The sequence below is a fragment of the Atractosteus spatula genome, chromosome 14 (genome assembly GCF_055471065.1).
Source record: "Atractosteus spatula isolate fAtrSpa1 chromosome 14, fAtrSpa1.hap1, whole genome shotgun sequence".
NCBI lineage: Eukaryota > Metazoa > Chordata > Actinopteri > Semionotiformes > Lepisosteidae > Atractosteus > Atractosteus spatula.
This window is the reverse complement of record NC_142719.1, coordinates 7,098,426-7,124,862: the sequence shown is the minus strand read 5'-3', so window position 1 is coordinate 7,124,862 and position 26,437 is coordinate 7,098,426. Positions and strand designations below refer to the sequence as shown.

At 38.5% G+C, this 26,437-nt stretch overlaps 1 protein-coding gene across 1 annotated transcript; it reads left to right on the top strand.

Annotated features, from left to right (window-relative positions):
• The first annotated feature begins 1,965 nt into the window (after positions 1-1,965).
• oprd1b (opioid receptor, delta 1b) lies at positions 1,966-26,437 on the top strand. The gene is made up of 3 exons (XM_088932257.1): positions 1,966-2,207; positions 17,247-17,602; positions 19,558-26,437. Exons 1-3 carry the CDS (start codon positions 1,966-1,968, stop codon positions 20,085-20,087), a joined length of 1,128 nt encoding a protein of 375 aa, XP_088788383.1. The 3' UTR covers positions 20,088-26,437.

The following is a 26,437-nucleotide window of genomic DNA, read 5'->3' as shown; positions in this document are numbered from 1 at the left end:
TAACATCTGATAATATAATATATGATACAGTTCTCTTTTGCGCATTTTATACTTTACCCTCTGGTGCTCAATAACGATTGGAGCCATCATTGCAAATCACAATGAGACTTCTCTTTTGGATTGCAGAACGACTCTTACTTTCTCCAGAAAAGGTGACGTTCAGAATAGGCTTGTGAGACTTTATTACGTCACAAATATAGGAAAAGACTAGAGTCATGCATTCACTCTCTGGAAACATAATACTGGAAAGACATTTGAATCTACTCGCTCAACATATTATTAGATACGGTTAACTTGGGTAAGCATGACGTCTCTCTGGCGCCTCTTGCTGGACTCGCATACAATGGTATTTTAGCTGTAACTTGTACAGAACATCTCCTACCCGCTCTAAGCGCTGCTCGCTTCAACTCATTAACCCATCAATTGTCACCTTAAAAACGCCTAAACCTACCCCAACTGTTAAGGACAGCTAATAAACGGCTTCGACCAATACAAATAATAATAATAATTGCTTACACTTATATAGCGCTTTTCTGGACACTCCACTCAAAGCGCTTTACAGGTAACGGGGACTCCCCTCCACCACCACCAACGTGTATCCCAATTGAAAATCAACATTTGTCTCATCAAAACGTCCATTAACAGTGTATATTTGTAGTAAGAAGAAATTACTTTGCTCTGTTTTATTAATTTCAAGGTTTTAATACACTTTATACAGATGTAATACACATGCATGACGTGGAAAGTAACTGGGACAACGAAATGTTCATGAAAACCAAGTTAACAGCTGCGACAGCACTAAAACATCGGATAAAAGATTTAAATTTGTGTCGCGCAAATGTGACAAATGACGAATGCACAGAGGTCGTAGACCTCTTTTCCAATTCAGAACGATAACATAATGTGTCTTAAATGAGTTTCAGAGGCAGCTGGTTCTTCGCCTGATGAAACATCTCTACCTCCACAGCTGGGAGGAGGGGGCTGGCTGGGACACAGGAGCATAAGGATTCTTAAATTTGTGTTTTGGCGCATGGTGTTTCTCGGATATGGTAATAAATAAGTGCATCCTTTTGTTGTTCTTTAGTTCAGAGAAAGTTACACTGCAAGCAATGAATGATAGGTTGTAAAGTGGTAAATAGGTCTTCTTGAGCTTAGATGTAATTACTGTCCCTCTAACAAAACCCTCGACATATAAGTAATAGTATTGATTTTTTTTTAATTATCCCTACTTGGGCTAATGAATTTGGCTATAAATGAGCAGTTCATACTAATTAAAGCGTAAGCAATCGGTAAAAAAAAAACTAAACAAAATTGACCTTGTCGTAAACCAGTATAAGTCGAATTCGTATGATTTACCATTGAGGCAGGCTTGGGAAATGTCTTTGGGAGTACAAGGCAGTGGAAATACAGTAATTACTTTTTTGTAGCGCGTGATTGACATCCAGATTTTTGATTTTCAGCCAACTACGCGGCTTTGACGTCGATGGAGCTGTCAGATTTTATAAGAAATCACAAGCGGACGACGAGCTCAAACAACATACCTTGCTAGGAGAGCCCGAGCTGCTTACAGCAGAGCCTTGCTTTTCAATTTGCTCTCGCCGAGGGGAAGAGCAGGTTAATCTCTCACGGCCACAGCGCTGTGATCTGTAAAAACAGCACTGCCCGCCGCCTCGACACTCTGGGTGCTTTTTACAGCCGGCAACATTCTTCTGTGGACATCCGTCTGACGCCTGTGAAATAACTGGGACATTATTCCTTCATAATGAATGCTAAATGATACCTGAGACCCCCTCCCTCCCCCCTTCCCTCCTCATGCACTGTAGGTCCTTGCAGAAGCACAAGACAAGTTTGTTGCTCCTGGCCGTCGTTTAGTTCGGTGTGAGACACCGCCGTAGAGAACAAGCGGCACGAAGTTTTCCGCGCTGTTGAGCTCCGTACACGAAAAACAGCGGGCCAGCGAGAGCGATGGAGCTGTCCACCGTACCGGGGGCTGATTTTGCCGACCTGTACGCCGTGTTCCCTGCCAACGGCACCTTGCAGGAAGATCCGAGCGGGTTCATGCCTAACGGGAGCCTGAACTACACCGAGCTGAGCACCGTGAAGAGTGCCACAAGCATCATCATCGCTATATCCATCACAGCCATCTACTCCGTGGTCTGTGTGGTTGGGCTGCTCGGAAACATCCTGGTTATGTACGGGGTGGTAAGGTAAGACACAAGACCATTATTCTTTTCTAGTTTGTCTTAAAAGCGACTTACAGTAGATTAGTACCCATTTACAGAGCTGGGTACTTCACTGAATCAAATACCTCGATCCGATCAAAGGTTCAACAACAAGGGCACGCCAAAGTCCCACCCGGGACTTGAACCTACAACATTCGAGAGTCCTGACCTCTGCTCCACGCCTTTTACACAACTGTTTTCTATTTTCTGATTTTAGCTTTGTTTTAAAAATATTTTCATATTTTGACACCGCCCCCCCCCCCCAAAAAAAAAAAACTTTCAGAAATCACGGTGAATAAAAGATTTCGTACCGAGAACATTTAAAGGTATTATGAATGGAGTAGCTAATTTTCTCCCACGTTTTCATCAGATATACAGTATATCAAAATGTACTGTACAAGATTCATTCCCACTCCTCTTACATTGCTTGTTATAGAAACAGGCATGTGAATTATGATTCTGTGATTGGTATCTTCGGATAAACCGCAAAAACATATTTTTAGGTTAAGTATTATCTCATTAATAAATCCACACAAATACACACCTTTATCTGCTCTATTGGACAAGTACCCGACTACTTCAATTAAATTACAGAGACAAAATCAGCCAAAAGATACAGAACTAGTCGTATTTGATTATGTATAACAATGTCAATACAGATGATTGAACAGCGATGGCGAGCTGGATTATAATGGTACTTATAATTCAGCTCATCAGTACAAGAGTATAATTCAGTACTGAATTATAGTAAATTATGGTATAGTTTCTGTACTGAATTACACTGATGTACATCAGTACATACAGGTATGTCAAATTCAGTACAGAAACTATATTTTGCACCTGTTCTAGATAACTTTTATTAAGTGTCAGTAATATGCTTCATCTTTCCCTATTTTGAGAATAGACAATCTTTCCCCAGATTTGTTGAATTTTATTCCGTGTATTTACTAAAATGTACTGTTATTTCCTACTGAGGAAAGGATAGCTCGGTAATAATTAAATAACGTCGTTGGATCGCTGTGATCAACGACTTTTAATGTCACCTTAGCATTCACCTACAGAGACACGAACTTGTGCCGCTGTGCTCATTGACTAGGGCAGCATACTCTATGCAATGCAAATTGCGGCTCTTTCTAACGTTAACACTGCGCATTAATTGCTTTATTCTGCGATTAACATTGCTCATACACGAAGGTGATGCTTCAGTCCAAAAAAAGGCTTGGTTAATTGCTTCAGCGAAGCGGAGCTATATTAAAATGAACGCAAAAAGTCGGTGGATAGTGATGCTGATAGTGAAAATGTTCACAAACCTAAGTACCTGCAGGCTGGTGAGATTATACAGTATCTGCCTGGTTGTGAAGTGGACTTGTCGACAAGGCAGTTAAGCAATTAAAACCAAAAATGACTGACAGACTGAAAAGGTTGCATATACACTCGTCTCGCTAAGCAATGCTTTGCATGTTAAGTTACCCCATTAACTCCGACTTTGAAACCATATTTCGAACCGTGCCATGAAATGTACAGTACACACGATGAACCACATACTGTATACGTTTTCACTTTAACTGGAACACTTCAGAGATCGACATCTTTCTCTGTAGTACAGTACTTCAGATCTGTTGCTTTTCATTAAAATGAGAAGTAGCATTTAGGTCTTTATTTTCAGTTGCGTGTATCTGGCGTCATCGGGATTTCGAATTTCTAAGCGGCGCAGAACAATTAGGACACGCGTGGGAGTGGGCGACAGTGGCGTAGGCGTTCAAAGCGTGCCCTTTGTCTGCTATCCCAGCTTTATCTTTACTGTGTTTTAATAAAAGATGTTTCAAATGGCATTTCTGGTTAAAGCAGTGATGGCAACGTGCGAGTTATATTTTAATGCCAAAGTTTTCGAATGCGCAATTGCGGATTTCATATTCTATCCGATAATCAAGGGGGCAAAACCTTCAATGGTACTCAACTGCTTTGTGCTGTTTTATTTAGGAGAATTTTCAGCGCCACGTTTCTTCCGTGATTTGTAAGATTTGAAATGAAACGCACGAGGTTAGCTACTGCAGCGATTTCTGGACTTTGGTACAATAATGATCTATTTCAGCACTAATGCAATATTACACTGATACTAAGGACGAAGTCGATGTTCAAAGTTACATCTATGTAAATTATAAAGAGGGGCAAAGATGGATCAACTATATTTTCTAAATATTAGTTTTTCAAAATATATGTATATTTCCAAAATAATGGACATTGTGTACTTTCAAAAGCTAAAAAAAGAAGAAATTTGTAACAGGTGAGATGATAAAAGTGACCAGTGAAATGTCTTCACACAAAAAAGCATGACTGAACCATGCTAACGGTAGAAAAACATGGACGGGCGTAGCACTTTTTCCATCTTGCGTAACAAAATTAATATTCTTTCAACTGAGACATTAGCTGCCACAAAAAACATCTTTTGCCGTAGCCTTTTCAATGTAGTACTAAAAAGTGATCAAACTTGATTTTGTTTAAGCATTAAAACAGTGATGTAACTAAAGTAAAATCACACACTTCAGTAAATATGGTCTACATATTACAAGTAGTTCATTCCATTAGCCACTAGATGTCAGTTTAGACTCCACAGTTAAAAAATTGACGCTTAATATATTCACGACCACCAGCTAAGTTTTAGCTTACTCATTTCAAATCAACTCATTTTTGACTGTTCTAACGTGGTGGATTATGTTAATTAAAACCGTCACAAGGAGCACATTTGTTGTGTGTGCATAATATTTTATTTTGTGCTGTCAAATGTTGAACTCAGATTCACTTCTTAGAAATTCAGAGCATTATTATGTGAAGCGTTTTCAAAGGAATATGACAAACACAGAGTTGAACAAATACGCTTGTTAAGTCTTTTTGTCTCCAAAACCACAATCCACACGTCCTAACTAACTGTCTATAACACGTGTGGATTGTACTGAGCATATTCGTAGAGTCCTGGAGAAAAACCCTGTTCCTAATGAAGGCAGCTTCACATCTGAAAGCTGTGTCAGCTTATGTATGGAGGAATAAAATGACAACACTGTGAATGCAAATCTATTGCAGATCTTGGCCATTTAGTGTGATGAATCAGAATTTAAATTAATTCTGAAAGCCTGAAAAGTCTGATTGGCATGGATGTACCTGTCCTGAAATAATTGATAAGTTCCTATTGGAGCCATTATCATCTCCCATTCGGCTGTTCAGGCTTCTCAGCTGCTTTATTCGGGCACTCTGGGATCAGGAACAACTGATGGAAAAACAGGCACTCTGACCTGTGAAGGATCAAGTGTAATAGTGGTCACCTAGAGATGCACCAGTGAGGAGGAGGCGGTCATTGATCTGATATTTGTAGCCTTTTTTCATCTCCTGTACCAAGAGCAAAATGGCCACACTCACCCTTTTCACTCTGACAGGAATTTTAAAATGTTGGGATTGGGTAGCTAAAGGTGGTTGGAATTACTGTACACAATTGTAAACAATGCTTTGTTTTATTCATCAGTGAGACTACATGGTCTTTCTGCAGGTCATACCAGTGCAACATGCATTTGTCAAACCCTTCCCTTGTCCTTCCTAAAGTACTGCAAGCATTTCCCTGTCACCTTGTCATATCTCATGCTACGCACTCCTGCTTTCACGCACTCTGATTATTCTAGCAGTAGTGTGGCATTAATCTGGCAAGAACTGGAGCTGTGGGTGCTGGAATACAATCACCTTTTTACCTTTGCAGATATTAATCACCAACGTAATTATAACATCTGGCCCATAAATTCTTAAAAACATCTTTCATGAAATGATCTCTCTGAAAAATATAATTTGTTAATACTCCCTTCTTTTCAAATTAGTGGCACAGTACAGTAATCCTATAAAAAATAGTAATGCAACATGACCTGCCCCATTTGATGCAAGTCTTTCAAATAGCCATTTTTCAAAACTTAAAAGCAGTAGATGTGTTTTAGGGAGTAAACATGGCTCAGCTGTAAAAATGAAGGGACAGTGGTAATGACTGCCACTGCAACACAGTTATAGTTGAAGCTATTAATGCACTGTGCTAAATAAAACCAAGCATCTTACATTTACTGTATGATAAATGTAGTTAGGCTTTATAATTCTCAAACTAAATGAGTGATGAAATGTCTTTTATGTGTTTTACTATAATATAGTATTTACACCATTTACACCTTGGGCTTGTATTTGTTGTATGACATGCTTTTATTTTTATTATTGTTTTGTTTTCAGACGGTGCTATATGTAATTAAGCTTGTTCTTACTTGAATAAGAATAAAATATTCTAGTTTTCCACAAAAAGAGCATTTGCAAAAGTTGATGAGCCCCTTGTGAGGTGCACTACTGCTATAAAACTCAAATAGTTTGGAGAGTCACAATAAAATCTAAAACTACCTGCAAAGGTGTTTGGGACTGATGAGGGAAGGAGTTCAACATAATGTTCTTAATTCTTTGGTTGTTATGGTGTAAAACTACAAAACACACGTCCAATAGCTGTTTTAGAACATTACCAATTGATCATGAAAACATTTTAGTGATGTGAAAAATCTGACTTTGAGCTTTCCATCTTGAAAACATTGATCATCCCTGACAGCTTTATGTCAAATTGCTAGTAGTGCCCCTAGTGGCTAATTTGTTTTTTCTTGGAAGGTATTCAATAAAGCGTCACACTAAACTTCATGACCAACAATTCCAGCCATGGTGACTATGGATAACCCCATGTGCATTTTATTGCTCTAAAGAATTACTTTAACCTGATGGAAAGGCCAATTTCATTATTTAGACTATGTAGTTACTAGTTATGAACGCTGTACATTTAAGATATTGGACTTAGTGAAAAGAAGGCAGCATTTGAATCCTGTAGATTTTGTCATCAGCAAGAAGCATGCAACATAGCAATGACAGCAACCACTTGTTTACATCATAAGGCATTAAACTAGTCACGGTAAATTCTAGAGAGGGTGTTAATCAGATGTATTAGAACTGCTCTGTTAATGAATATTGCCTCAATTAGCTACAGTAATCATTAATCCACTATACACAGCAGTGAAAACATACAAGAGTTGCAAGATTAATACGGCTATATTGATTCTAGGCTTTGCCAAAAGAGATACGATAAAAACTAATGAGTGACAAGGCGTGGAAATCGAATCAATTTATGGGTGCATGCTTGCACTCGAAAAGCATTAAGCACTGAAGTCACATATTTGAGATCTTTCTTAAAAAGGAGCTTACACAGAATACACCCTGTATCATTTCCTATAACAGCTCGGTCACTGTACTTTCCTTTTACTCTACTCCACACCTGCTAGTTAAAGCATCAACATGCCTAGAGCTGTTTTGGCAACAAGCCGTGTGAAATAACAGAGAAATCTAAGAATGGATACTAAGCAGTAATCATCTATCACCTGTTTTCTCCAGGGCACAGTTTGCGTTTGCACTATGTCTCCTGAAAGGAGGGTCTGCTAATGTAACCCTGATAATATAATGTATTATGACTGAGAACACAAACGTTCTTAAACGTTCTTTGAAGACATTCTGATTTGCACATATATTATAGTAACCAAACCCAAAAAGTGAATTTGAAGACCATTCTTTACAATTGCCTTATAATTCGGCAGCCTAAAGATAATTTAAAAAATCTTGATCATATATCCACCCATTTTCTGCTTCCTCCAATTCAGACTTGCAGGGGAGCTGGAGTCTGTGCCAGGAAGCAGTGGGCGCATGGCTGGGTACACCCTGGACTGGACGCCAGTCCATTGGAGGGCACACACAGACAAGCACACACACTCACACCAGGGCCGATTTTCCCAGAAGCCTGCCTGTATGTTTCTGGACTGTGGGAAGAAACCGGAGCACCTGGAGAAAGCCTTCGCAAACACAGGGAGAACATCACAGATTCGGAATTGAACCCAAGGTCTGCGAAAATTGGAAGAAGCAGTTAGAAAATGGGTGGAGGGATATTGATCATACTGTATATATCTATATATCCAATAAAGATACAGTCCTGTACTAAACCAAGGTCGACAACAAACTGTATGGCAAATTGTATTTTCAATAAGGATGGTACACCAAAAATCGAAAACTGTATCACTTACATTATCTAAAGACACATATAATTTCTTTAGGTAGAATAGGCTAAATGGAGATTATTCATCTCATAGCCAAGCTAAAACATACAACCGACAATCAATGAAAATCTTATTATATTTCATCTACAGCATATTGCTCAACTCAGCAGTCGCCTGTAGTGGTACATCTTAATCTCCAGTTTCTGCAAATAATAGAAATCTTCAGTTCAGCCAGCTGTTGCACTTCACATATTGTAATGTGAGGCTTTGGTGTACTTTACTACAGAATGTTTCCAAAGCCTTCAAAATCTAAAATATATGTTAAGAATCCTGTGGGAGAATAATAGTAATAGTATGGTTTCTAGCTTCAGGAGGATAGTTTTGTATTTCAGGCAGGTTCTGTTATCAGGCTGCAATTTTGATTTTGTAGTCATATTCTACCTTTTAAAGACCAGAGCCTGTGCTGTGAAATAATACCACAGTTTGCTGGATTTCTATTTACTCCTGTGCCTCTCTGGAATTATAGGTTTTATTCGGATAGTTTGGTAATGGATTCTTATCAACTTGCAACATTTGCATCATCACTCTTAGGAGCTAAAATGCAGATAGTGTTTAAGCTCGCTGATCTTTAATTCTCATTCATAACGATTTTGACTATCCTTAAGGAGCTCTAAAGAGCAAAAATGACAACCCCCAGTCTGCGCCATTATGAAGAAACTGTGTGTAAGATATTCACATAAACACAAGAATGCGTTTGGTCACAGAGGGAAACTTCACACAAATGCTATGAAGCAAGCCATACCAATTAGTTTAACAGTAAATGTGCCCTGTGAATATACTAAGGTAATCTTTGAAGAATCTCTGGCCTATAAACAGGCAGATTCATTAAATATAATGTAAGCAGCAACAAGGAATAATAAAAGATACATTTCAAGTTATTATGTTATGATTTTTTTCCTCAGAAATATATCACAGTAGTAAAACATTTGCATCACAACTTTAAATAAAAAGTAAAAATATACAAAATAGCTACATTAAATCAATGCACGTCAAGCACTCAGCAATGACTGCATTTACAACCAACTTATCAGTATTGTGCCACTGAAATATTGGAGAGAAATTTTCAGTGAGGCTGTCAGGTAAAGTTATTGAAAGGAAATGGAAAAGCAACTTCATCTGTCCTAAAATCAATTACCTTACTGAAGTTTTCAAGTGAGAGAGGAGCAATTTACTGCATCATGAACTGGATATTACTGTTCCATTATACAGAAGAGCGATAGAGAGCTTCAGAAATACTGTAATTCACTGCTGAACTTTAGTTAGATAAGACGACATTGTGAACTGTAAAAAGAAGAATGCTACATACCAAACAAGCTATATAAACTGAACAGCCTTATTTACAAACTTTGTGTTCTTATCTCCTTTTTCAAAATACAGTAGGTTTTGCAGCGGAGAGATCATCATTGATCCTCATCAGAGTTGTTGTGTAATTTGTAGCTAAGCTAAATTAACAACTGTGTAAAAACTGTTAACTTTGGACTGTTTTTTGATATGGTTAAAAGTAAAATGAGAAATGAGGCAGCATGCATGACTACTTGGACAGCACACTGCTAGTGCATTAAATGCTGTGATTCGTCAGGCAGAAGAAAAAAGGCTACCAGAAGAACAAACAGGTGTTGTGAAGGGTAGAAACAGGACTCTCCATTGGTGTTGGTCACTTCAGGAAGAACTGCAAAAAGTGTTCTTTAAAGATGTGATGAACAAAAAGACCAAGGTCTTTTTCTAACAGCTCCTTCTGGGAACAGAACCTTTGAAATGCTTCCTTTTCTTCTAAGAGCTTAGAGGTGTGCATAAAAAAAACATACAGCAGTGGGACTGATTGAATCAGTTGTGTTTTAAATATTAATGAGTCTGCATGATTTTTCTTCTAAAATCATGCTTTTAGCTCAGCAAAAGATTACCACCCTGCCTCCTGCTGATCATTTTCCATACTTTTCCCTCTGTTTTAATTCTGAATTGAATTGATCAGTACTTTTGTTGTTAATGTTATTCTATTTATTTGATTTTCTATGTATAATATTGTCATAATGATGATTCATTGTATCTACAAATCATAATAATGATTCCTTGTATCTTTTTTCAACTTAAAGCAGCCCAAAGTGCTTTACATCCAAAACTGAAGTGCTGCAGTAACCTACAGTAGGTGAAATATGGCAGCCATTTTGCACCAGAAATCCCACTACATATCAGGAAGAGAGGAGAGAATTTTTTTTCACACATGTTGAAATGAAGTCAGGACCCCAAAGTTATCATCCCTTCTTTTCCAAATAGTGCCCTGGGGTCTTTAATGACCAGGTCACAACCTTAGTTTAACACCTCATCCAAAGGACAGTGGCTCCTACAACCATATATTCCCAGTCACCTCACTAGGACAATGGCTTTTTAAATTATCTTTCAGAGGGAAAAGTATCTAATGCTGGTTCACCAACACCAATGATTTTCCTTAGACATTTTGCATCTTGACATCTGAGATCTGATGAGAGCAGGCCTCAAGGTGGTATTGCTATGGTAACGCATAGTAGCATGACTATGGTATAGCAAATTGTGTTATAGATAAGAATTAAAAAAAATAACAGTTGTATAATGGTTTTATCTTGTAAGCTTTTCTATTACAGCTTTGAAGACACTTTATGTCTCCTTTTCACTGAGAATAATGAACTAGAATGTAATGCTTAACAGTCCATGACAATAGTACCCAAAGGGTCTAGTAGTTTTGCTCCAAATGATTTATCCCATTGAAAACACTTTTTTGAATGAACCATTTCACAAATGGTTACCTACTTCAAACTGGAGATAACTTTATTTTTCTTCAGATGTTTACTTTTGTATGCATTATAGGAAGAATGTATTATAGAGACATTTCATAGTGGTATGATAGTTTATATTTATTTTGTAGTACTGTAGCATAGATTTTGCTCTAAAATATTTCTATCAAACGCATCTGCCTATATAATAGATATTACAGAAAACTGAGATATTCCCTTCACTTCTTATTACTAGATAAGAGATTCTATTGATAAGAGATTAGAAGGTAGATGGTAGTTTTATAAAAATAAAGTGAGATAATACTACAGCATACTAGTGTTTTTTCATTGCATGAATATAGGCAGGCTTTAATTGAACCTAGCATCATCAGTCACAATGGAAATTCTGTTCATCCTGTTGCAAAGGACAATACACAAATGAATATACCTGCAGTGGCTTAGCTACAGCATGTCTACATGAAAACACAACTATGGTCTGATCCTTGTGAATGTGGCAGCCATCTCATTTAAAACTGTTCTTGTGGGCCTTAGTTTGTACAACCACACTCAAAAATCAATGATCTTTAGTCACATATTACAATTGGTATTTGATAAACACCTTACATTTTTTATTTTGCAAATAAGGCTTAATGTGTCTTCTACTTTAGAGACTAGGGTTTCGGTTTGTTGGTGATAAATGGCAGCGTGTGGTCATGAGACTCAGACTTTATTTATGCAAGCCTGGGCTTCTGTTGTCCTGATACAACTTAATCTATCAACTATCATCAATAGTCTATCTATCGACTATCATCTTAACATAGCTAAGACAAAACCTGCACATGACATTAACTCTGGGTATTGTCAAGACATAATGAATATGTGTATAATAAAAAATAAACTGACAGAACAATCAGGTTTTGTGCCAGTTTTCATTTTCTTTTCACCTGTGCAACAGTTCTGCCCGAGGAAAAATGCTTCTTTGTTTCTTATTGTACTTCACACCTACGCACCTCTTGTTGTGCACTGAAAGACTCTTACACATGGGAAGACTAAAAAATGGATTACTAAGCAGGAGTGAGAAAAGCTAGTGAAACCACCACTACCCAGTTACTAAAACCATTTCCATAGCCTTTGAATGAGTTATTTTTCAGACCAAAAGAAAGCTGATAAAAACAACTTAATTTTATGGACGATACAGTTTAACAGATTTAGCAACATATTGTCAAGCAGTGTTGCGTCTGTAGGATTTTATTTTAAAAGTCACATCCTGGCTTAACAATGCGTAGTTTAGGACCCTGTGCAGACGGTATAATCCGGAAGTGTCTGGAAAAGGGCTACAGGGAAAACACGGTGAGGAATGGAAGGGAATAGCGAACAGGGGGAGGTGCCGACAGTGAATCCAGGTGCAAGGGGGGAAAGCAGGCAAACAAGTCCAGAAAACAGTCCAATGTAGGAAATCCGGGGCACAGTCTAAAGTCCAAAACCAGGGAATCCATCCAAGACTAGACGATTAAAAACAGGGACAGGGACATGGAACAAGGAGATTAAAAACAGTGACGAGGCCAGGCGCTCCAAGCCCTGGACTCAGCTGTGCAGGACACCGTTCGGAAGCCTTTGCCGTCAAGCCGCGGACTTGGGGCAACCTGATGCTAGTCGGAGCTCCGGGCGTCCGTCTTCCAATGCAGAGCCCCGAGCTTCCAGAGCACTGGGTTTAAATAATACGGTGAATCCAGGGACAGGTGTATGTGCTAATGAAACAAAATGCAAAAAGGGTCGGAGCGCCCTCTAGAGGAGGGATGACGATCGTGACACCTGGTGCTAGAACAAACAGGAAAGGTGGTTGAGTGGCCTGTGAATCAAAAGCATCATCCTTCAGTAGTCTTGAACTGTTTATCTGAACAGCACCTTCATGACTGGAAAAGAGATGACCCAAATAAAATATTTGTTTACAATTTAGTGCACAACTGACATATCAGGTCTGAAAAGACAAAACATATGCCCTGAAAAAAGAGCTCTGGTTTAGTGCAGAGTATTAGCAGCAAACTGATGGTAAGGAAGTTCATGTATTCTTCAGCTCAGAGAGAAACTCGCACTTTTATATACAAGTTTATATCAGCTGTACACCAGTATATAACCTTTAACATCCAGAGAAACGAATAGCTCATTTCCAGTCTCAAGGTCACTCTGTGCGTGCTCTTGGACGACACTAACCCACTCGGTAAATTACAGAAGCCGAGGAACAGCAGATCTACTGAAGAATGGCTTAGTTAACCACTATAAATCAGTTGTATCTATGTGCCATTTTTTTCCTATCAAAATTGGCTCTTGCATCTGTAATGAGGAACACAGATTGAAAACGAAAAGGTCACCCAACCCATTTTCTTCGTGGCTGTTCACTGTTTAAAGTGTTAATCTGAGAACACGCCAAGTACTCTGTGAGGTCCCTTGAATCAACTTTTATTTTCCCCAAGGCTATATTGATCATTCATTCCTTTCCCAGTGATTAAGTCAAAATCACCTTCTATCTCTTCACTAACAATGATAAAGTGACTTGACTTCTTATACTGATTCCAGAAGGCTCTCGTGGTTTTCAGAAAAGCAGAGCTCTTTGAGAAATAGGTTGAGCTAAGAAACAGCAGTAAATAAAAATCAAATCATTTTTCAAATAAAAAACTTAAAGATGCTTATTATTTGCTCTTGTGGATTTTTGGCTAAAAACATTTGTTGGAATAAATCAAAGCATTACTCTTACAAATACAGTAAGTGCTCCCCTTCTTTACTTACAGTCATTTTTCGATGAAGATGGTCCAGTCCACTATGCACAAATGATTTCTCTGAAGCACATTCACTGCCTGAAGGCATTGCTGACCATTCAAAGATAAAATAAATCTAGCAGGGGCAGTGACATATGCTGTTTTCTTTCCAGTCAATTTAATTGCAGTTTTTTTTTTCTGATTTGATGTTTTCTGTGTGACTGCACATTATTTCAGCTTTTTGTAAACAGTAAATGAACAAATAAGCATGCAGAGATCATAAGGGCTTAAAAAAATTAAAAATCAGCTACAGATGAATGTCTATCAAGAAGGTAAAATCATCCATTAAGAACATTTATTCATAAACAGAAAGTCCATTTTACATTAAAACCTTCACTTAAGCCTACACTGAAAGACAGTCTCGGCTTTTTAATGAGTTTATAAAGTCCTGCAGTTTGCGTCACAGACCCTGAGTTGAAAAGCGACAGTATAAAAGAAATATGCATGACCCCCACTGGGGCACCAGGCTGCCTTTGATTTAGAAATCAGATGGTGCAGGAGGAGAAATTCAACTTCCATAAATCTGATGGGGTGTAAGAAATGTGACTTGCATTTTTATCAGACTGGAGTTGAAACAGTTATACTACTTTCCTTTAATTTAATGTTCAACACAAAAGGAAGCTTACAAAACAATTGTTTTTAAAACAATTTAAAAAAATGTAGAATGTTTTGTAAATTGTAAATCAGAGATTTATTCAGATAACATACCAGCTAGAATGATCTCCTAGATTGTAAAAACGTGACAGACAGAAGGATTCGCATCAGGCTTCAAAACAGGAAGAAGCAGTGGAGAGAATGAAAGACCTGGTACAGACCGTGCATGACATGAGGAAGCTTCCACGAATTACCAGGCTGGAGTTTCAATTCTGGGGCCTAGAAACCACCAGCAAGACCATCCATATACAGTATTACCTGACGAAGAGGACAACTGCAAGTTTGTCAGCGCCACTCCTCCTAGTATTTGAGATTTTCAGGCAGAGACATAAGATTTGTTTCTTTAGGGGGCAGAGAATCAGTAATCCTAGTGCTTAAATTGGGTGAAAGGAGCGCAGTGCAGAAAATGCTTTGTAGAACTCAACCAGTTAGAGATCTGGACTGACTGAGTTGACCATTTGCACAGAGCTGATCACCTGAATGATCTGAAGTAGCGTTTCCACTGAACAAAATAGAACACATCTGGAAACACATGCATCTCTGGATAACAAGGTATTTAGGAAGGTAGGAAGATGTGAACTACACAAACATTTCAGCCCAGAATATCAGGATTTATGGACTGAATCTGATTAGGGAGATTAGGTCAGGCATCTCTACTGATTGAGCATTATAGTTCTGATGAGTAGAAGGATAGATTCTACACTATATTTCTATATTCTATAGATTTTCCACATTAGAAAAAAAAAGACCACCGACTCGCAGTGGAATTCAGAGTTAAAATGCCGAAATGAAACAAGAAAAAGGACTTTAACAAAATACAGTACAAGGACAAAACAAAAGGGCACCTTGAGGTTTCTCCTAGAGCAGAACTGTTATCAGACTGCAGGCCTAAAGCAGATTCAAGTGCTACTCCCTCTGAAAGACCAGCTGTAGCTCTGGTATGGACTTTCCCTTTTACTGTCAGTGGAGAGGTTGATGCAAACTGAACATATAACAAGGGCTTATTAGAATTGACAACAGCACTGGAGCAGAAAGATTTAAAGGATACTGTAACAGAAAAGGAAAACCTTTGGTGCACTGTGACTTCATTGGTTTACAAGCATGTTGTCAGGTATGAAGAGATCTGCCCTTCCTCACTATTTATACCTGAAGATGGTAATTATATGGAAACCTGACATAGGCTTGAGAGTCGTCTTCACTTGTGTTCGTACAAGAGTTTTAGCAATGAGCCAGGGTAATTATCGATTCGGAATCTGAGGGCACAAGACAAAAACAAAATAATTGCCTTTCTAAATTTAAAATTCAACTGTACATAATACTTAGCATTCACTACTTCAGAGGTAAAACACAACTATAATTTGCTTTAATTTGAAACCATTTAAATAAAGTCAGTGGGAGCTAAGGTGTGGAGGAGAACTGATGAAGTTGTGTCCCTTGCAGCAGGGCTCTCAATTTATAAACATTTTCAGCAGAGAACAGAAGGCACTGCTTTAGTCCCACAAGACCTCATAATTAGCTGGCTCCAAACTCAACTGCTCAGACAGGAGCACATGACCATTTCCATTTACAGGGCCAGGTTCCGTGTTACTGGAAGTGAGTGAAATTGAATGGGGGAAAAAAACAACAACAGCCATTTTAACGACCTAAGCTTTTCATTATAAAGCCTATTTCCATACTTCACAAAATAAGACCTTACACTCCAAAATTAAAATGGATTTCCTGTGGTCTGTTTGTAAAACTTCTGACATTCAGTCTCAGATTCTCTAATGCAAAATGCAAGAATCAGCAGTATCTTGCACTTTGGAAGGGAAGTGAGCCAGAAGAAATGAATGTTTTTCCCCCCTCTCTATCAATTTTACCTTTACAGTACAGTAGGTAATGGTTAGAATTTTACAAAAAGAAATGCTGCCTCATCAATAGTACTTGACTGATGCTGTGATTATGTGCCATTACTACACTAAACAGACTGATGCCTATAAACTTTAGGTGCCATTAACTGGCTTCATTGTCTATTACAGGATAAGAAATACAGCTGTTGCATCTAGAACCAATATGAAGTAAATCATGCATTGTTCACAGGACTGTTTTAAATAACTGCATCTGAGTCCAATGCAATTAAAATTCAATGCCACAAATCTGCTGCACAGGTTGTGCTCAGCAATTCACTAGTTCAAGCCTGGATCTCTAGCTTGTGATATTGGCTTCAACTGGATCACTGACCATTATTTCCAAGTGAGAGTGCACCATTAGTTGATATAGGGTTGGGATTAGCTATCCTGGACTCTCCCCATCAGACATTTTGACTCCAGACCATCTGTTTTCTAAATCTTCCCCAAAAGCTAATGCTACTCATTTAATAAGGCTTCAGCTCATGCTAGCTCCACCAATTCTATTAAGCTGCCGAGTTCATTACACATACATGCAGGTACACACACAGAGTTTGTAATCGTAATGAGCACACTTTGTCCACTCACAAAGAAGGAAAACAGCATTTAAAAGTTACCCATTGATAACCACATTCTTTTTCATTGTTGGAGAATTTATGACCATGCATGTTTTGGGAATGCCACTCAGACTACATGTTCTAAACATGTCCAAAATCTTTATTTTTTGTTTTCACTGTATTCTTTTTGTTCTTTTGCATTTTTATTCCTTAAACAGATACACCAAAATGAAGACTGCCACGAACATTTACATCTTCAATCTGGCCCTGGCAGATGCGCTGGCCACCAGTACCCTCCCATTCCAGAGTGCCAAGTACCTGATGGACACCTGGCCCTTTGGAGAGCTGATCTGCAAGATTGTAATTGCTATCGACTACTACAACATGTTCACCAGCATCTTCACCCTCACAATGATGAGTGTGGACCGCTATATCGCTGTGTGCCACCCTGTCCGAGCCCTCGACTTCCGCACGCCCATCAAGGCCAAGATTATCAACGTCTGTGTGTGGATCCTGTCCTCAGCCATCGGGGTGCCCATTATGATCATGGCCGTCACCAAAGTCACAGATAAAGGTGATTGCTTCCCCTGATAATTACCTGAATGTCTTTATATTGCAATTGCGTGAAATGCATTTAATTATTCATTGATTCATTTTCTAACTGCTTTCTCCAATACAGGGTTGCAGAGCCTTGAATATGTTGACCATAATTCTGCTCGGTACTAGACTAGTGCATTCCACTGGTTTTATCCACAGTAATATAGCAGCAGTTGGTGGATGTGCAGAGGGATAAGCAAACAAGCAACAGACTTCCAAAAACCATACACTCAATTCTGCATTTTTCACTCTTTCAATAAACATCTCTCTCACCCCTCTTACAAAACAAGTTCCTTACCATCTGAAGAAGTGAAAAGGCTTCATTATCAAAGCTGGTTTCCCTTGCCTCATTGTAGTTAAAATGCAACATCAAAGGAATTCATAAGCAGTGAAGCGTAATTTAAAGAGTCAATACTTTCATGGGTTATCTGCCTTCAGAGCCTAGATTTACTGTCACTGTTCATACTTTTTATGTTAGTAAACAAAGCACACATACTTTGCAGTAAGTTAATAAAGATAGGTTTATTCCATGCTGAAAAAAAGAAGAAAGAGAACACAACGTTTCGGCCGTGGAGCCTTCTTCAGGTGTGAGAGAGACAGGGCAGTAGGCAAAGGTAAAGTAGCGGGAGAACAAAGGTTGGGAGGGAGGAGGAGTGAGAGCGGGAGCAGGGGACAGAAAGAGAGGCCAATCAAGAGGTGTGAAATGAAACTTCCAATGAATGGAGAAAATTTAAAAGAACAGTAGTCTGTCGTTAAGGGAAGGGAGAATGTGTGATCCTAGCTGCAGAATAATTTTAGTTTCGGTGGTCTTTCTGATGTATGAGTTCGGAAAACCGTCTTTGAGAACACAGACGGAGAGATTAGAGTGGTCGTGGCCGTCAGAGGTGAAATGAGAAACAATGGGCTTGGAGAGATCTTTAATCTTCACAGCCCTGACGTGTTCTCTGAAGCGGTCTCCGAGTCTCCTTCCTGTTTCTCCAATGTAGATGGCTGGGCATTTACTGCAAGAGATACAGTAAATAAGGTTGCTGGAGGTACAAGATGCTGTCTGGGTGATCCGGAATTGTCCTGATGGGCCTTGAATGAGTGTGGTGGTGGCTGTGTACTTGCAGGTGATACAGCGAGCTCTGTTGCAAGGGAAAGTGCCTGGTGTGGATGGTTGTTGAGGGCGGTCAAGGGAGCTGTGAACAAGGAGGTTACGCAGATTAGGTGGTCGGTGATATGAGATGATAGGGCGATCAGAAAAGAAACTAAAATTATTCTGCAGCTAGGATCACACATTCTCCCTTCCCTTAACGACAGACTACTGTTCTTTTAAATTTTCTCCATTCATTGGAAGTTTCATTTCACACCTCTTGATTGGCCTCTCTTTCTGTCCCCTGCTCCCGCTCTCACTCCTCCTCCCTCCCAACCTTTGTTCTCCCGCTACTTTACCTTTGCCTACTGCCCTGTCTCTCTCACACCTGAAGAAGGCTCCATGGCCGAAACGTTGTGTTCTCTTTCTTCTTTTTTTCAGCATGGAATAAACCTATTACTTGTTCCTTTGCAGCCTACGGATGCTGACGCAGCTACCCACCTGAACTACTACCGAGTAAATAAAGATGCTTTGTGTATTACTATATTAATAGAGCATACAGCCCTCCAAGTGTGCAATGAACATAATATTATTCTGTTAAATGCTGTCTAAGTTATGTTTCCATCATGTTTAAAGAAATAAGCGAATGTACTAAGGACCAATTCATAAAACATTTATAACCACACCCAATTTACAAATTGCTTCTAAACATTTAATTTGCAAAGCATTTCATAAATGAATGGATTTTCTCTAAATTAATTGAAGCTGAGTCAGCCTATGAATTCAGGATGGAGCAACATGCATTTTTACTTGCTGTTCATAGCCAAGCCTATAACTCTCTACTTTCCATATTTCAGGAAACATTGTGTGCATGCTGAAATTCCCTGATCCAGACTGGTACTGGGACACAGTAACGAAGATCTGCGTCTTCATCTTTGCCTTTGTGGTGCCTGTGCTAGTCATCACCATATGCTACGGGCTGATGATCCTGCGGTTGAAGAGTGTGCGTCTGCTCTCAGGATCCAAGGAGAAAGACAAGAACCTGCGCCGCATCACCCGCATGGTGCTCGTGGTGGTAGCAGCCTTCATCATCTGCTGGACTCCCATCCACATCTTCATCATCGTGAAAACCCTGGTGGAGATTGACAAGAAGAACCCCTTCGTCATCGCCAGCTGGCACCTCTGCATTGCCCTCGGCTACACCAACAGCAGCCTCAACCCAGTGCTCTATGCATTCCTGGACGAAAACTTCAAGAGATGTTTCCGAGATTTCTGCCTGCCCTTCCGCTCCAGAATGGAGCAGAACAGCTTCACCAGGGCCAGGAACGCCACCCGCGAACCCATCTCAGTCTGCGCGCCTTCAGAAGCCGGGAAGAAGCCAGTATGACTAGACATGGACCGCCTGCCCCATGGGTCTCGTACCCGGAGAGTGCAACAAGACCTGCAGTCAGAAGTCACACAGATCTCCACCACAGAGTTTTAGCTCTTGAGGACCCCCAGCCCCCACTGGAGTCTCCACGTGTATATGACCATCACTGATTATCCCAAGTTATCTAGAATTCTTCTACTCTTTTCCTGCCAGGAAATGTTCCTAGGAGATGCTTTCAGAAGGAATAGGACAGTCTTTCATTTTACATGTGCCCTCCTAGATCTTGACCTTACAAGGAGAGTAGAAAGTGGGGGAGGGGCAGAGGCAAGTGCTTTTTCATTTGTGCACATTGCTAACAAATACATCAACAACTCTTTGCACATGACGTGGTGGCTGGAAGGAGAATATCAGAATCTTTAAGGGAACATTCAGTGAACACTTCTGCAAGGCTGACAGGGTAAGACTCAAGCACACAGACTACATTTACTGTATAAAATAAAAGCAATGAAATTCATCAAAGTCAGTAGTGTAATATATATACAGTGTATAATATACAGCATATCTGCTTAGTAGAGGTATTTTAAAATTTAGCATGCAAGATTGGGATATTAAGGAAAAGTCTGATTGCTCTCCAAAAGCTTGCAGATACTTAGGAACATTTTATAGCTTGCATTTCCTAACCTTTCTAAAATACCAGCTAACTTATTTTTTTATTAGGCTTTGCTTTGAAACCAGAATAAAAGAAAAAACAGGGAATGGAAGATAAAAGTATGTTGGAAGAAGAGAAGAAGTAAACAGTATATAAGTGTGGGCAAAACAAGTCCATTTGACTTCTCCTGTGTCTGTTGAGGGGACAGGTTTGACAGCATGCAGCAGTGCTGTTCTAACCATGAACCAAACAATTCTGATGGTGTTTTAGTGCCCTTGGTTGACAACTAAGGTCAGCCTCCTCCTCATGATGTGTGAAAACTTGTAGGGGTCAGGAGCAAGCCACCCACCTACTGTATGGAGTTGAAGCCAATGTCCTGGATTCTTTCAAGAATCTGCAGGTTGAGACCTTCAGATAGATTCGGAACCAGGAACTAAACTAGCCCAATTGGGCCAAATTATACTCTCTCAAACATACTTATACCTGCCTAGGCGCTAAATTACGTTCAGGTATCTTTTAATAACAGCTTCCTTTTATCAGGACTAAGAGAATCTGTGTCAGGGAGCCTGTGCTAATGAGCAATATGAATGTGAAGACTTAAAACAGTGGGGCATATTTTAATTTTAATCAACTACTTTATATTGTAAGTACTGTTTAAGCCTACCTTGAAAAATCAACCTCGACAAACAGAAAACACTTGTGTATAACATTTCCGACAAAAGAAAAACTCCACAGTTACAGCCTAGTTACTTCAGAAACATACAGTAGAAGAAGGAAAGACTTCTGGGGCTTTCAGCGGCGTTGAAAGAAAACCTAAAGGGTTAGATCCATACAATACATAATGTAGAGCGCTAATCTGTTTTTTTATTAATTAGTAAGTCTGCTACAAGGAAGAGTTAGGATCACTGTGACAGCAAAACCTATCAGCAGTAAAGGATGAGATGATAAATTGTTGCGAAGCCTTAAAAAAAAGCTGTTGCATGAAATGATTAGTGTCAATGTACTCGGGAGTTATATTATTATGCCAGATCAGACCTGCAGTATTGAATAACCATCAGCAGCATCTTTGTAAAGGATTTTAATGTAACATAATGATAGTGCTGCAAAACTAGATGGTACCCATTGCTGAAAAGCCCTGTATCTGCACACCTAGCCATTACCGAAATGAATCTAAAAAGCAATGCTATTGGACTATTAAATAATCAGACATTGAACACCTTTCAATAATTACGTAGCTGTCATTGGACGATTACTTATATTCCCTTCTTATTATAAATGGCATTACAGTGTCACTGCAGCTAAAACTTCACTATAATTATGAACAAGTGAAAGGGAACTGAATGCAGTCCTAAAGAAACCTTGATACAGTAGGATGCAAATGTTTTTTCTCACAAAGATGCACTATTGATGAATGTCAAGCCGCTAAGCCTGTCCCAGGCGGTGATGCAATTATGCTGAGGTAAATTAATATTAATAAATGTTTTTTTTAGATTTCAGAATTCCATTTCCAGCAAATGATACAGAGAACCGAGCGTGAATTCTGTTTCAAATCCTCTGATTCAGTGGTGCTTTGTGAATATCAAGTGATGAAATTTCAATCTGGCTGAGCTGTTCAGTTATAATGCAGCCTTCAGCACTGCCCTCCCCCTTATTTGTGATGCATTTCAAATTTAAAGTAGTAAAAAGTAGTCTTCTCAAACTGAAGCCTTTGTTCTCTGAACTCCTAAGAGTTTCGGTAGACATATTGAAGTGTTTTACACTGGAGGTTGTTGGTCAGGAAGACTCAGACTGATAAGACAAAACAACAGGAAGAGTTGTGTGTTTTGTTGAGATACACCAGGGGTGTTGAAATCAACAGCTGGAGACATGGTATCTGCCAGTCTGTACTCATCGGAGCTTGCAGTTGCATGATGGGCCTAATTATTTGACTAAGTGCCAATGGTAATACTTCTAACCAGGCTCTGAGATATATGATAAGTATCTTTAATTAAGGGAATGACTTGAATAATAAACTTTGAAATTGTATTTTTCGCAACCTTGAGTACTCAGATTGAAAAAAAACAAAACAGGAGGCACTAGTCCAGGAGTGATCGGACTTGACACTTGCATTCCATCTAAACCTTAATATTGGTATTAATATTGAAGTGATCGTCAGCACCTGGGTTCATTAGCCAATTAAGGATCAATGGCATGGAATACAAATGCAAATTGCCACAGTTTGTATATCTTGTTTGACATCCATTCTGTTTCTACTGTTTCAGCTGTGGATATTATTCAGTACAGTATTTGTGCAAGAAGAAACATACAAAAAATGTGCCAAAAAAACAAAGATTGCTTTTTATTTACTGAACAGTATTTTCATATTTTGCATAATGAAAATAATTGCTCATAAAAAATAAGTTAAGAAAATACGGTAAGATCTTGATAATGCAGATGTGATCAAAGCCAGTTACAGTCATGTTTCACTTCAGCCTGCATGGTATGAGGAAGTACTGTCAGTCCTGTGGATGTGGCACGGAGTATGGTTGAGGGATGTTGGCATATCAAACACTGGGAAACAGTGGTTTCATGGTCTGCATTTATATCTCAGATCGCTGGTGATTGGTGGAAACTAGTGTGTGTCCATCTCCCGAACTTTTGTTGTGATCTCCAGTTAATTCTGAAAGGCAATTACACAAATGCGCAACAAAACTCTTTTCCGTCTTGAGGAAGAGTCATAGTGAAAATCCGTTATACAGTACATTGAGTAAATTATTTGAAACACTTGTAAAAGTTCATATATTTTGTATATTTTAAATGGTAATTGCTTTTGGTAGAAACCGTCACGATGGATGTAGCTTTTATATCTCCGTGGACTGAAACAAGCCAACAAAAACTGACAGGACATTAAATCATTTGAAGATATGATCTACACAGATAAGAAAATGAATGTAAAAGTTTTGATATCAATTCAATTTAAATGTTTTAAAAATGTTGTGTAAAGTGAATTTACAATATTGTATATTTGTTCTGGTAGGCAGGCAATTTGCATTGGGGAAAAGAAAAGTAAATTACAAACACATCTTGTAAATATGTATATTCTCTTGAAGTGTTAAGATTATTGCTGGTTGACTTTCAGTGTTTGCTGTTTGCCTTTCTAAACCATTGTGTTTAAAAAATAAATTCTACAATGCTGTAGTTTGTAATTGCATTCTGCATTACACAAAACACATTATATTCCCACTTTTAAAGTTTGTTCAGTTCCCTAAAATATTTGCTTAAAATTTAAATACAAAATAGAAATAATCACTCATTACATTTCCTCACTGACAGGGGAGCTTGAATGCAAGTCAGGAGGACAGTTGCAGAGTAGAGCAGAAAACTACAGCAGCTCTTGACGTTGTTGGATCCAGTTTTACCATAAAAAAGACCCTCTAGAGGAGCATTAACTCAGGCATTAGCCGGTATCTCTCTAGGAAAAGCCTCCACTGTAAAGACAGAGTAAATCAAAGTTGATATCTCTCTCTTTCTTGAGTGTAGTTTTGCTTTCACTATGGGTCTCCAGTCCAACTAAACAGTTCCACCCAATGTTCAATGCCCAGCACACCACTTTGTATATTTCACCATTCTGCCTTGAGATACTCCAGTTCCGATGTGAAAAAAATACTGGATACTGCACAAATAGAAAACTATCTCATCTTTAAATATTCAACATTTCTTTTCAGATACTTTTGGAAAAATAAAGATTGTATTCCCATCTACCCTTGATTCAAGAGGAGGTTATTTTGAGATTTCTTAAAACAAACAAGAATTTGTTTCCTAAGACAATGTCATTTTGCCCAAAGCATTAAAATCAAATATTTTAATTACAAATAAATTAAATGTACCTTAAAAATAATACATTATTGTGAAATATCTCTGTGAAAAAGATACTTGAAATGCATTTAGGTTATTTAAAAGTGCCTTTATGAATAAATGGAAGTCATTAAGATGTAACATTATAAAAATAATATTCCAGATATCTGAACTGATACTTAAGAACCAGAACACAAATTAGGGAAAGTAGAAATACAAAACCTTATAAAACATGTACCTTTACAAACTGCACCCAACAAAACCTATGCTGAAATATGGTCAAGGGTACGGGTACAAATGACCCATAGTATGTGTTATCTTAAACAAATAGATATATTTTCAGTATGCGTCTCGTAACTCAAGAACATGACAAGACTATGGCAATTCTATGAAGTTCATTAAAGTACAGTGCGAGAATCTTATATTTAATATGTATAAAACATAGGAACATATCTTATGCTCAATAACAGACTCGGCATTTCATTTTTCATGGTTTCAAGTTGTGATGTGCTATTAAAGTGTTTTTACACATGATCTGTCAATAATTTAACAAGAAACAATTCTGAAAGTCAGAACTTCTCATATCCCCATAAATTGAGCTAGCTTTTGTAGAGTTTCTGTTTTAATAAACTGCACTTCAGCACTTTTTAACCACATTTTTGATCAACTAGATCTCTTTGATATAGAGTTAATATCTGACTTTTATTTTGACTTCAACCCCTGTGTGACTTTCCCACCTCACACAGGTTAACTTGTCACCAGCCCAAGAAACTCAATTCAATCACGAGTAGAAGGAATTGCAGTTTAAGTCAAGGTAGAATTTTGAAACGAGTAGCATATGAGCACCTTACCAAAAAAAAAATTGAGCTCCCTTTAATGTTTTACCTCAGAGTGACTGTATATATTTGCAAACAGAACAAAAAAAAATCACATAAAGCCACATTGTGAATTTAGCAAGGAGAAACACATTCAGCCAAACACTTTGCAGTCCTGACTATTCAACAGGCACACGATATCATTAAAAAGGGCAGCAGCACATGAAACGGGGATAGACTTAATCTAAGAAACAGTAGTACTGTAGCTTAAATCAATGGTTTGTGGGCAGATTAAGAAAAATCGGTTTTAGGTCCCTTAAATGACAGCCTTCTAACCATTCAGACGGATCTTTGTTATAATGTCGCACTGTCTCCAACAACTGCCAATGTGAACACAACAACCAGACCTATTTCTCAGGCTAACTTTGTGGTCGTTGGATTCTTCTGCTATCACACACACACACACACCTTGATACAGCATAGACCTTTACTGTATCTCTGGGCCCGGCTGAGATATCTCCATGGCACAACATCTCCATTCATTCCGGATATACAGTAGTACTGAGTTTTTAAAAATCAAGAACGAAGAATCTAGCTGAGAACCCTCAAATTTCAGTAAGAACTGGCATCTCTACTGTTTCAACTTTACATATAGAATTTGAATATTACAGCCAAAAACCAAATCCACTCCATGAAGCCCCTATGGCCTTATTTCCTTTGACATTGGATAGTGTAGATGTTTTGTGAATTGATTTTCATTCTCTTTGTAATATTGTGTGGCTTTGTAACACAGTATTGCTTTTGTTTGCTGTTGAAGATTTCCGTTTTAGCATATAAAAGCATTATTGATTTCTGTAAAATGTATATGTTTGTACACGATGCTAAGTGACCATACTGCTACTGAATTTGAGGTGGTCTTATTGTAACATGCATACTGTACATAGTAATGTAGTTGCGCTTTGCACAGCTTTTGATCCCATTTATGGTTACTTTCTTAAGACACAACCAGGAAAAGACTGTATTAGCATTCGAGATTACATCCTGTTGGTTCAAAAATAAAAAAAATGCAA

Bases quoted from the DNA above. Each gene is read 5' to 3' on its own strand.
- oprd1b (XM_088932257.1), top strand. From the start codon at position 1,966: ATGGAGCTGTCCACCGTACCGGGGGCTGATTTTGCCGACCTGTACGCC. The intron at 2,208-17,246 runs GTAAGACACAAG...TTCCTTAAACAG, and splicing joins GTTATGTACGGGGTGGTAAG to ATACACCAAAATGAAGACTG. The intron at 17,603-19,557 runs GTGATTGCTTCC...TCCATATTTCAG, and splicing joins CACCAAAGTCACAGATAAAG to GAAACATTGTGTGCATGCTG.